The sequence below is a fragment of the Podarcis cretensis genome (assembly GCF_951804945.1).
Source record: "Podarcis cretensis genome assembly, chromosome: 12".
In the NCBI taxonomy this organism is placed as follows: domain Eukaryota; kingdom Metazoa; phylum Chordata; class Lepidosauria; order Squamata; family Lacertidae; genus Podarcis; species Podarcis cretensis.
In genome coordinates this window covers 35,980,888-35,993,719 of record NC_137181.1, presented here as the reverse complement: position 1 = coordinate 35,993,719, position 12,832 = coordinate 35,980,888, and the positions used below count along the sequence as shown (strand labels likewise).

At 42.4% G+C, this 12,832-nt stretch overlaps 1 protein-coding gene and 1 long non-coding RNA gene across 9 annotated transcripts in view; one reads left to right on the top strand and one right to left on the bottom strand.

Annotated features, from left to right (window-relative positions):
* Window positions 1–12,832, top strand: part of LOC307199932 — a 121,368-nt gene that overhangs the window by 77,303 nt on the left and 31,233 nt on the right. The window lies entirely within an intron of this gene.
* Window positions 1–12,832, bottom strand: part of STK31 (serine/threonine kinase 31) — a 39,480-nt gene that overhangs the window by 7,919 nt on the left and 18,729 nt on the right. For all 8 annotated transcript variants that reach the window (XM_079947985.1, XM_079947983.1, XM_079947982.1 and 5 more), the window contains 7 exons: window positions 9,752–9,874; window positions 7,839–8,018; window positions 6,145–6,261; window positions 4,071–4,190; window positions 3,601–3,732; window positions 1,894–1,995; window positions 430–510 (listed from right to left, as the gene is read on the bottom strand). In XM_079947985.1, coding sequence (XP_079804111.1) covers window positions 430–510; window positions 1,894–1,995; window positions 3,601–3,732; window positions 4,071–4,190; window positions 6,145–6,261; window positions 7,839–8,018; window positions 9,752–9,874 — 855 coding nt within the window. The remainder of the gene's footprint in view (window positions 1–429; window positions 511–1,893; window positions 1,996–3,600; window positions 3,733–4,070; window positions 4,191–6,144; window positions 6,262–7,838; window positions 8,019–9,751; window positions 9,875–12,832) is intronic.

The following is a 12,832-nucleotide window of genomic DNA, read 5'->3' as shown; positions in this document are numbered from 1 at the left end:
ACTGGTCATGATTGCAGAGGTCACATAATAGTTATTCCCCGCACACACCCATACGATGCTGTTACAGTCAATAGCAGGAGGCATTTCCCAGTAGCAACAATAATAATAATAGAGGTGGGCCACACTGCACTCTCTTTTGTGTTCAAATGTCTCATATGCTTCGCATATAAACAGCACTACATCCACCTCTCCATTCCCACAACTACATCTCTCCTTCTTTTTCAGAGACCACACATCTCTACATTCCTCCTCTCTCCCACACAAAGAATACTTGAGTACCTGCTCTACATTCAGAAAAGCTTCTCCACTCCCACCAATCCAGAACAAGACAAGAATGCCAACAACCAGGCACCCACAGGCACCGAGCTGGTAATTCCTTACCGATATCCACTAGGAGTTTTCTCAATATATATACCAATATATTCTTACCATATATTGTAGAATTCCTGCTTCAGGATGAAGAAGCGGTAGCTCAGGGAACCATTTCTGTACCAACTGATTGAGCTTCTCCTAATTTAAGAGATAAATTTTTGCAATACCCATCTCAGCATGAAAACAGAACACAGCGATATGTTGGGAACTAGATTAACCTGTGGCACGCAAATAGTGAATTTGCAAATGAAGAAGTGATTCACAGATAAGCATCAGTACGTAATTAGATTCCTCTTCACATGGTACTGCTGGATTTATACTCGTTCCCAAATGCAGAAGTCATACACTTTATGATACAGAAGACACAGCTACTCCATTGAACACAAAGTAAAGGCCCTCCACTCACTCTTACTGAAGGTGTTATCCCACGTCTGTGCCCCCCCCCCGAATCATCTTCCTGTACTTGTCATTTGCAGCCATGAGATTTACTCCCGAGTAAGAGACTAAAAGTCCAAGGGAACACACTAGAGTTGACTGGTTGGCATTTCTAGCTCTGCATTTTACACACCCCTCTACCTTGCCTCCAGCCACCCTTTTTAAAAGCCAGCAATCCTTTTTCCCCCCCTGGTGAGAGGCAACTTGTGCAACTGATACACCGGGGGGGGGGGGAGCAGTATAAGAGGCATGGGGGGGTAGCTTGTGCATTCTGGGCTCTGAATTGCTGGGACGATATTTGCACTCCTTGGTTCTTTGCCTCTTTACAGCACTCTACACCCTTTATCCTCCTCAGCTGCTGCCTGGAGATAGTTCAGTTTTTGTTTCTCCTGCACACCACATCTCCCTCCCCCCGCCCCCAGCAAACCTTTCCACAGTAATGTCGTTCCTTGGATTCCGAACGCCTTGGTACTCAAATGTTTTGGCTCCCAAACACCGCAAACCCAGAAGTGAGTGTTCTGGTTTGCGAACATTCTTTAGAACCCAAACGTCCGGCGCAGCTTCCAATTGGCTGCAGGAGCTTCCTGAAGCCAACCAGAAGCCGCACTTTGGTTTCCAAACATTTTGTAAGTCCAACGGATTCCGTTTGACTTCCAAGGTACACCTGTATGGGATTTGCCATGCACGGCATAGTTACGAGGGAGTAAAGCTGACCCAGGGAAAACCACATCAAAACACAGCATTTCAGTAGAAACTACAATATAACCTGTGGATTGTAGGTAATGTCATGTGTACATGGATTCAAAGAACAGGGATGAGAATACATTGAAGCCAGAGTAAGCCATAAAAGGGACATGCCCTTGGTTTGCCCTTGGTTTTTGATAAGAGAAGTTTATAACCATTTTTCCACTCGTGATAGCTTTTTAAATTTACAAGTTGCGTGCGTAAGCATGCCTTCACTAGATTCAGAAATGATCATCCTCTTCATCCTACTCAGTAAGAATATATGCAATTCATTCTGAAAAATCAAAAGTTTATTCAATGTAATTACTTGTTTCAATGGTGCTTATTCAAATGAACACTTACGTATTCTTCTTGTTCCTTGTATATTTCCTCAAATACATTATTTCTTAGTCCAGTTATTTCTTCTTTTATTTTTGCCATTTTGGGCTCGCTGTCATCATCAGACTAAAAGGTAGAAATATAAAATCATCACCTCAGAGGATTAAGGTATTATTGTATCAGGTAACCATCTTATTATACATTGAGAATAACTACTGGTTTTCAGTAACACATTCTAGGCCTGAGCCACTGGATGTACTTTCCTGCTTTCCATCTGTTAGGTTAATACCCTTTCTTACTCCTTGAAAGTGGTGTGGAGACAAAATTAAAATGCCACAGTTGGAAAGGGCACCGGGACTCAATTCTATGGCCGAACTGTCACCAATGTCTTCTTCTCAGAAATAACAACTTATTCATGAGGATTAATAAATGTTTTCATATGCCTGGGCTAATTCACAAAACTATCAGCCATTTCTTCAGTTGGCCAGGAAAGAAACAGCTCACTGAGTTCAGCTTGGGAGCCAAGCTACTGAAAGCTGGGGAGGGAGAATCTGACTTCTCAGAATGAGTTGGCCACCCTGATACAAAGCATCCCAGAAGGTTGTCCTGGGTTTGGATTACTGCTGTTGTTTAATTGAAAGGCTACTTGTCCCTAACAAAGTAAGCTGCAACTTCTGTGCCGGTACCCAACACACACACACAGCATGCAACACAACACCACACACACAAGGACAGGACAGAAGAAGATGAATAGTGTCAACTTCTTGTTATAGTATACTCAATATAGTATATGGGGACCAGAAAGGGGCCTTAGATGCCCATACTGCTGCAACTGAGATGAGACCAAGACTACTTTTCAATGTGAACTTATTAGAGAATGGAAAACTGTTAAATGTGCTTTTGTTGTTCCGAGCTTGCATTTCTTAAATGTGATGAACTGCTTCCCTTCCGCTGGACTCTCTAGATTTACCACTAGATTTAAAAAGGACTAGACAAATTTATAAACTCTGTGAAAGAGGTTGGTCCCTCCCACAAACAAAACACCTTAACTGTCAAAGGCCAGGGTAAAGACTTGCATCTTCAGCCTACAGCAAAATCTGTACAATAAAGAATCTGGAGACCGTTCTGTGGGTGGAGAGCTCCGCAACGCAGGTACTGCCATAGAGAAACCCCTCACACAGGAAGCCATTCCTGAGAACTCCCAAGAGGGTGCCTTCTGCAAATCATAACACCCAAGAAGCTCGGAAGGGATGCAGGCAGCCTTCCAAACATTGAAAGGCATAGTGCCTCTGGTCATGGAAGCAGTATGTGCTCCATCATTACTAGCAGCCATTGATATCCTGAGGAGAGCACATGCTAGGATAGTGTGAAATCAGTATAGTGCGCAAGCGCACACACACAGAAGGAAAATCTGATATCCCGTTGTTTTATAGGCCCATTATTGCACAAGCTCACTGCTGACATCCCACCCACTCAGCAATGAGAGAAACACTGTCTGATCTACATAGTTTTAATCTACTTTTCCTTCGGATTTTATTTGCCTTAAGTTTTATGTGAATAAATTACATCTTTGTTCAAAAATGAGATTCCTCAAATGCCAGATAATACCAGCTTTTCCCACATACTCAATCCATTTTTTTTCCTAACGGACGGTAGGGGCAGAATGCTCTCCCTCATCCGCTAGTTCTATCTTTCGGAAAAGCCTTTTAAAAACAACACTTATTTCCATACTTCTTCCAAGTTGTTTTTTTCAACCAACTTCCACCTCAGCTGAGCCTTCAGCTTTTTCACTTTCTTCTTAATCTGTAGCAAAACGTCAATGTTGGGACTTGTCTCCAGCCACTCCACTATCTGCTTTTTGAACTAAAGTGTAAAACAAAAAACACAAAGAAACCATGGAAGTGAAAGAAGAGTGTTTTCATTGCTCAAATTAGTTTCAATGAAGATTGCTATTTGCACACATTAGACTCATCTTTATGTCTTAAATAGCAACTGAATTTTAGGCAGCGATAAAACAATATCTAGTTTAGAGGAATCTATTAATGGGTCATTTTATAATTACAAGCCAATTTTTCTTTTGAAGTGGCTGAAGGGCAATTAATTGACAAAACAGTATCACCAAAAAGCTTTCCTAAAGTTTCAAGACGTGGTCTGCTTTAATTCTGAGAATACAAAAAAATAACCAAGTATGACAAACTGACCTCGATGCTGTCCAGATACTTGTGATATATAACGCTTAAGAGATTGCTTTCTTGGTTGATCTTCTGCATAACTTCACTGTACACGTTCAAGATTATTTTTTTATCTGCTTCATCTAGCTCCTAAATGGAAACAGACAAGAACATACAGATAACATACCTGCAGCTAGATGAAGGTTGAGGATTTCAACACCTATAGGCATGAAGGCTATTCTTAATGGGAAGGCTTATCAGTTTTTATTTGTAAAATAAGTAGAGGCTACCAAGCAGTTTAAATTAATGTAGTTTGACATTTCCCTGGGACATAACCTCCACCCCAATGTTCAGCAGCTCTGGTGTGGTGAGTTTGTCAAATGATTCAATCAGAAATAATTCTGGACTCCTGTTTTGCAACAGGCTGCAGTAAAAGGACCACAAGTTGAACTGCAAATTGAACCATTGGCTGAACTGTAAATCAGAGGTTTGCTGCTTTTTATCTTGGCTTCTTCTACCTGGAACAGTTAACAATGTATTAAAAACCAAGTGTAGAGTACACGTCAAAAACATTCAGAGTTTGTGTATTTTACTACTGTCTTTGGGTATGGTATGTTCTGCTGCCCCTCAACAGTCACTTTTAAGTCCAACCATCTTTTGATTTGAAATTATGTATGGAGCCATTAAAAATATTTTCAGAGAAGGAAGAAATAAGGCTGAGCAAAGCTAAGCAGCTTTTCAAATGAATGTTCCATATAAAGCAACACTATGTGAATCCAATTAATTTCTGCAATTGCTGATCCAGCAAGCAACAACAGCATGGCAGCCTACTTGCATTAAGTGGTCTTCCCTAGCTGGATCAAGGCATTTGGCTCCTGGAGATAATGGGGGACTATGCAGCTTACTCTGGGGTAGGGATGTCTGAGAATGTCACGGCACTCACTATAATTATTTTCTTAGTCTGCAAACATGTAGATTATTGTTACTTTCTGCATTGGTTCTTACACTTCCCCTCTCCACTGAAATGCGCCGAAATTGGTTATATAATTAAACAGTTTAGTTTTGGCCATAGCGGACTGTAAGAAAAACAACATACATTTCAGTGGAAGCTGAACTGCAGCTGAACAGAAATGGCAATGATTGCATGGACAGGCGGAGTCCCCCCAACCCTAGGCAACCCCCGGGTTAAATAATGACTCAAGACACTATGTTATGGGATTAAAATTGGCCACAACTTTATTAAGACTTCAGATGTAGGGATACCTTGGCTTAGGCATTGGGCGTTTATCCCTCCCAGTCCCGGCCAGGGAGCTGGAGAACATCAGGATTATCCAGAATGAGTGGGATTGGGCTGGCTCTGGAGAACGTCTGTTCAAGCAGAGAGCCCACCCCGCATTTCGCCGCAGTCGCAGGGGAGAGCAATGACAACCTATTGGCGTATGGCCAATGCCTCCCCTCAAACAACCCCTTTACCCTGGGATCACTGCTGGGGGGGGTCACCGCTTCACGCCCCCAATGGCAATTGTGATTAACCCAGGGCAGGGCGGAAATAACTGCCTCATTAGATCCCCACAATGGGGGTTAGTCACAGCCTCACCTGCTGGGCTCAGAAGATGAGTATGGCAAAGTGCATTCATACCCTGAAGCAAGTTACTCAAACCCTCATGATGGCCTCAGGGGAGATGGAGAAAAAGACCTTGCTACTTCTTCAGCCGCAAAGAAGACAAGAAACAAGGAAGAAAATGGGCCTGGAGAAGTTAGTGACTACCAAATTCAATTCCACCCCCATCCATTTAGGCCCCAAGCAAAAGGGGAGAAGAAAGCTGCTGGCTTCAATTCAGGGACAAACTAGTTAACTAAACACAGGAAAGATGGCAACCCGCAACTCCCACCCCCTCTCAAAGTGAGATTTTAGCTTACAGGCCACCATGTTAAATTAACTGGTAGATTTGTGACTATGGTCTTTCAGTATTTGACTAGGACTGAGGAATTTTGTTGCAGGAAATCCTGCTTCTAACATTCCACTGGAAATTTCAGACATGGCTTTTACCCAAAAGACATGAAGCCATTACAAAAGTACTGTAACAGAAGAAAGCTAACTTACAGTTAGAAAAATGTTCAATTCCTGAGAAATGTTCAACTCTGCATTCTTGAGAACTTCATCCATGTTGTCACCTACATCCTCAGATTTCAAAAGTATGCCTGACGTCATGTCAAAGAACTTGGAAGGTAAATAGTTAAGAGAGAAAAGGAGTTATCTATACAAATATTAACAGTGTTGGCAAAGTAAATAATGGCCCCCAAAATGTGGAACGCCCTCCCTATAGAGGTGTGTCAGATGCTGTCCCTTTAAAGCTTTAGGCAGTCATACGTTTCCTGCTACTTTACCAAAAACTTCGAGTCAACAGCAGTTTTATTTTTTTAATGTGTGAATTTTAATAATGTGTGTGTAGTCCAGTTGCACAGGAACACATACTTTCTACTGCTGCTTAGTGCTAAAGAACATGAGATTGTAGAACGTGCATGAACGATATTATATTTGGTGATTTTGTTGTAAATTGTCCTGATGCTGCAGAACAGAAGGAAAGCACACTCCGGTCTCTGTCACCAGCCAGGGAACAAAAGATGACTGGGATAGCTGCCTCCCAGGAAGAAAGGAATGGAAAGGGGGAGGTCAGTCTGACCCCATCCATCGCCCAGAGAAGCAGCAGTTGCAGGAGGCTTGCCTCTCTCCCCTTCCTGCCAAAGAGAATATTCTGCTCCAATGCTTGTTTTCCTCTACCCTCCACATTTATATTTCCTTTTGCCTCATGTCTAAATTGTGAGCATGCAGGCAGGAACAGTATTGAATTTTTAAAAAGCTCTATAAAGAACTTATATGGGCTTAGAAGTGATCATTAATCATTATCATCACTGAATGCAGCAAGCTTCCCCAGAAAATTTTTTTTGGAAGGATGATTATATAAAAGTGGATCACCCAGTCAAAGGTTACGGAGCAAAGACTGTAATAGGAGCTTCCCTAGTCATCAAATTCAGAGTGGTAAAAGAATGTTCTATCAGCTGCTCCAATGCGTATGCTACATCACATGAATGCTATGTTCCCACTTCACCTTTCAAGTTCCTAGAAAGCTTCCCAAGTATAACCCAACAGTGTATCCACTTAATGATAAACACGGTTTCGTTTCATATTTTAACACAAAAATCTGCCCAAAGTAAGAGCCAAAACAATAGCAGAAAGGGAAATGGCCAAGTACCCATTCATCAGAGTAACCCTTCCCATGTTCCATTACCAAAAAAAACCCCAGAATCATTGGCCAGCAAATCTCAATTTAGATAGCTAATGTCAAAGGGACAAGTTACACATTATGTTGGAGCTCCACATTTGAACCTTCCAATGTGACCCCCCCCACCCACCCACCAAAAAAGCAATGACAAAAGGTCCTTATCTGGGTTAAAGTCACAGTGTAGGGAAAGCCCAATATTCTTCCCCACCCTACCATATAGGCTTGATCCAGATCCCTGTCCAAGAGATATCATTAACCATAGAAGGGAAAACTTGCAGGGCCACAAATTGTCCCTTTCTGCAGCTAAATGTAGTCACTCAGCCACGGCTTTTACAAAATAAAGTAATACATAGAGACCTTCCAGCAACATAACATGCAGTTTGGACCAAAATCATGATCTGAACTTTACAGGGACTGTATAGGGTTGATAAGGAAGGAGCCAAAAAGCGTTTCTCTCTTTTTTCACCCATGTGAAATCAAGACCTGTCTTAAGTCAAAGTAACATTGTCTTTACCTGGATTATCCTGCTGAAACAGGTCACCAAATTTTGCAGAGAAGCATCTGTGGCATTTCTGACACTACTGAATTCCTCCAACTTAATGTTTTTCCACTCAGCGAACTTCTCAAAAGCTCCTTCAGAACTCTCTACTTCATAAACCTGACCATATACGACTTCCAAGGAATCCTGCAATTTCTGTGGAATATAAAGGTAAAGAACAACAGGATTGGGGAGCAGAAAGTAGGAGAAGACTATATTGAATAAAGAAAGCTATATACTATAAAATGAAACAAAGACACCTTGGGCCTTGGGGACTTTGTTATATGAGCATTTCTCTAATGGTTCTTGGGGAGGAGGGAACCAGCTTAGTCTGTGCTCTCCCCCCAACTGTCCCTGGACTTCCAAGTGTACCAAGCAACCTGAAGAAAAACGGGGTTCACGTGTAATGCAACACGGTCCTTAAATCAAGAGGCTGGAACAAGTCCCCAAGATGTGAAAACATGTCAAAGTATCTAAGCAAAATGGTCACGAGAGAGGAAGGATGGAGATGGAACATTTCTAACAGCTCAAATCTCTGATCCCCAATCTGATGCCCAAAGACACCATGCTGCCTTTGAACACACAACCCTGACAACAGCGAAAGACCCCTGCTAAAAAATTTTAAAAAACAAATAACTGAGTAATTTTGGAACTGTGGTAAATACATATTTTACAAAGCAGAAGGGAGAGAAATTTGGGCACATCCTAGGAAGGAAAAAAATAGTGAAAATTGCTGTCCTGAAGTCTGTTTTTGTACATCCTGCAACATAAAAATGATTTCAAATGCCCAGTTCCAAGTGTTGACGCAACAGGGTTTTTTGGTGGTGGGGGGGGGGGGAGGATTGTTGCTGAGAGTGCTGCAAACTGTCCGCTATGTCTTGGGGTTCAAACTGTCATGAACACCAGACCTGATAAATCATTGATTTATCACAGAATAAAATTCTATCACTGAATTTTATAAAGGCTTGTCAGACACACAGTAAAATGTATGTTTGCTGCAGCTCTCAGCAAAGTGTTTGCAGGCTGCCACCTGGTGGGCATAGATTAACATAACATTTGCTGTACTGTACCGCACTAGAGAAAAATTCCCTCATTGGCTATGCCAGATGCAGTCACCTTTGTGTAACTCAAATGGATGCAGAAATGTTTTAAGAGACTATGATATGCTGAGTAAAAGACACTACCTATTTTATAAATGGGACGCGGGTGGCGCTGTAGGTTAAGCCACAGAGCCTAGAGCTTGCCGATCAGAAGGTCGGCAGTTCAAATCCCTGCAACGGGGTGAGCTCCCGCTGCTCAGTCCCTGTTCCTGCCAACCTAGCAGTTCGAAAGCACAAAAGCTGGAAGGTAAACGGCGTTTCCATGCGCTGCTCTTGTTCGCCAGAAGCGGCTTAGTCATGACCTGGAAGCTGTACGCCGGCTCCCTCGGCCAATAAAGTGAGATAAGCGCCGCAACCCCCGAGTCATCCACGACTGGACTTAATGGTCAGGGGTCCCTTTACCTATTTTATAGATAGGCACAAAGTATGCAATTGGTTCATGTCTCATCCTACACATCTATTTCAAAGAGCGCCTAGACTGGTTAACAGCATGTAACATTTCACATGAAGTTCTACTCTATGTATATTTTTCTAGCCTTTGTGGACTAAGCGTTGGGGAACAGGAATAAGTAACACCCTCTGCTTCCACCATTCTCCAGTAGGACACCAGACACAGCAGAATGTGATATCAATATACCTTCAGAAGCAAGGAAATGTTTGATAGGATGTCCTATCATGTTACCATGTACAGGACATTACCAGCATAACACTGTTTTTGACACAAGGTGGCCGACTTTAAAAAAACAAAATGGTGCACAGATAGGACATGCATGCAGCTCTGTTCCCAACCTGCAATGTTTCCAAGCGCTCTGAAAGAGGTAAATCATCCACTTCCATAATATATTCTTGCACTGTAGAATACAAGCTCTCCTGCACTTCGTTTCTACGTTGAATCAAGCTCTGCACTTCGTCCTGTGTTGAAGGGAAAAGCAAGGTCAGAAATCAACCCTCCGAAACTCTCTTAATTCACTCACAAGGCAATAGACTACTGAGTATGTGGTGAGCCAAATCATGCAAAAATTAACTTAACTTTTACACAGTCTTGCATTTGAACCGTAAAGTACACACTAAACATCTAAGAGCAGTGGTCTCTTTCTGGAAGCACACTTGCTGCATTTTGTTCAGGTGCACAATCTTTCCCAGACTCAGGGGAAACTACATCTGGGCAATCAACAACCAAAGCTGGCTGTCCCCATTGTGAATTTGCTAGAAACAAATTATATCCCTATCCTTCCTCGTCCCATGAAAGCAGTTATTACAATGTTTTCAAAACTGATTCTGGTGTATGTATGCCAAAGCCATGAGGGAACAAACTATCCCAGTAGTAGCCACCTAGAGAAGAAAGCACAATTAACTGCATGCCATCTAGCCTCAGGAGGCTGCCATTTGCATCCTGGGAGAGGATTTTTTAAAAAGGAAGAACTATGGGAGCTAGGTTAGGGAGTAGTAAACGATCCAATCCCATGTGCCTGTAATCTGCCATCATTGTGGCTTCTTACATGCGCATGGTATCCCCTTCACAGGTAAGGCCAATTGTTCTTTTCAATGGTTAAGAGGTAGTCTTTACTTTAGAAACTGTGTTTTCTGTGTAGCTCAGTTTTCTAGCGAGGGATCCATCTGAGAACGCTCTAATTTACCTCCACCTAACTAAACCAAGCCCAGAATGCAAAGGGAGCACTGAGGCATCTTTCTGGTTGCTGTCTGCAATTACAGAGCTACTGAAGGCAGCTAGAAAAATCACTAGGCTCAGATGCAGTCAGGCTTCAGTGTATACTTAAGCAAGCCGACAGTTTCTCAAGGACTTAAGTAGAGCTCTTCCTTTGCTAACTACAGATGAAGAGCAAAGACAGCAGCTTCAGATTACTATCCTGGTTGATGCTCTCAAACATTTTGCAGCCTACTGACCCTACTTGTATGGCAAGAACATCTGGGCTATAGAACTACCACCACCTGGATTGCTACAGATACACACTCATAAGAAACAAACTCTGTGACAGCTGGGAGAAAAGAAATTATTTTTACAATCTAATGTTCTTGTCCTTTGCTTCAGGTAGTGAGGTGAATATATTATATTCATGGGAAAGTGTACCTGCAACTCATCCAGTTAAGTTACAGATAGGTAGCCGTGTTGGTCTGCCATAGTCAAAACAAAATAAAAGAAAAAAATTCCTTCCAGTAGCACCTTAAAGACCAACTAAGTTAGTTCATCCAGTTAAGTGAGAAAGTTAGTTCATCCAGTTAAGTGAGAAAACAATTCACACAAACTACTGCTTGTGAGACTGGCCTCTGGCTGGTCCAAAGGTTTGTTTACAAAGGGTGTATAAGGAAAAGACTACTGAATCACCACCAACATTTACTGGTGCTTGTGTGTCTACCAAATGTAAAGAAGGGCTTCAGCTGCAAGAGAAAAAACTCTCCAGCAAGTCCTGATCTGCAAATGCATTCACAGACACACCAAGAGGGTAGTGGCATCAATCCAAAATCACTGGAACTAGAAGTGCTGTGGTTTTTTACCTGCCCACAATACAGGCTAGCACAGGTCACATTGCAGCAGGAAGAGATGGGAGTGCAAAGTATGCTAGTTGACAAACAGCTACCATTCTTTTGGGATGTCTGATTGCTCTATCTAAGTTCTTAGATTTAAAATTTTAAAAGATGATGCTGTTAAGGTGCTACACTCAATATGCCAGCAAGTCTGGAAAACTCAGCAGTGGCCAGAAGATTGGAGAAGATCAGTCTACATCCCAATCCCAAAGAAGGGCAGTGCCAAAGAATGCTCCAACTATCGCACAATTGCACTAATTTCTCACGCTAGCAAGGTTATGCTTAAAATTCTACAAGGAAGGCTCAAGCAGTATGTGGACCGAGAACTCCCAGAAGTGCAAGCTGGATTTAGAAGAGGCAGAGGAACCAGAGACCAAATTGCAAACATGCGCTGGATAATGGAGAAAGCTAGAGAGTTCCAGAAAGACATTTACTTCTGCTTCATTGACTATGCAAAAGCCTTTGACTGTGTCGACCATGGCAAACTATGGCAAGTTCTTAAAGAAATGGGAGTGCCTGATCACCTCATCTGTCTCCTGAGAAATCTCTATGTGGGACAAGAAGCTACAGTTAGAACTGGATATGGAACAACTGATTGGTTCAAAATTGGGAAAGGAGTACGACAAGGCTGCATTTTGTCTCCCTGCTTATTTAACTTATATGCAGATTTCATCATGCGAAAGGTTGGGCTAGATGAATCCCTAGCCGGAGTTAAGATTGCCGGAAGAAATATCAACAACCTCAGATATGCAGATGACACAACCTTGATGGCAGAAAGTGAGGAGGAATTAAAGAACCTTTTATTAAGGGTGAAAGAGGAGAGTGCAAAATATGGTCTGAAGCTCAACATCAAAAAAACGAAGATCATGGCTACTGGTCCCATCACCTCCTGGCAAATAGAAGGGGAAGAAATGGAGGCAGTGAGAGATTTTACTTTCTTGGGCTCCATGATCACTGCAGATGGTGACAGCAGCCACGAAATTAAAAGACGCCTGCTTCTTGGGAGAAGGGCAATGACAGGCCTAGACAGCATCTTGAGAAGTAGAGACATTACCTTGCCAACAAAGGTCCGTATAGTTAAAGCTATGGTTTTCCCAGTAGTGATGTATGGAAGTGAGAGCTGGACCATAAAGAAGGCTGATCGCCGAAGAATTGATGCTTTTGAATTATGGTGCTGGAGGAGACTCTTGAGAGTCCCATGGACTGCAAGAAGATCAAACGTATCCATTCTGAAGGAAATCAGCCCTGAGTGCTCACTGGAAGGACAGATTGTGAAGCTGAGGCTCCAGTACTTTGGCCACCTCATGAGAAGAGAAGACTCCCTGG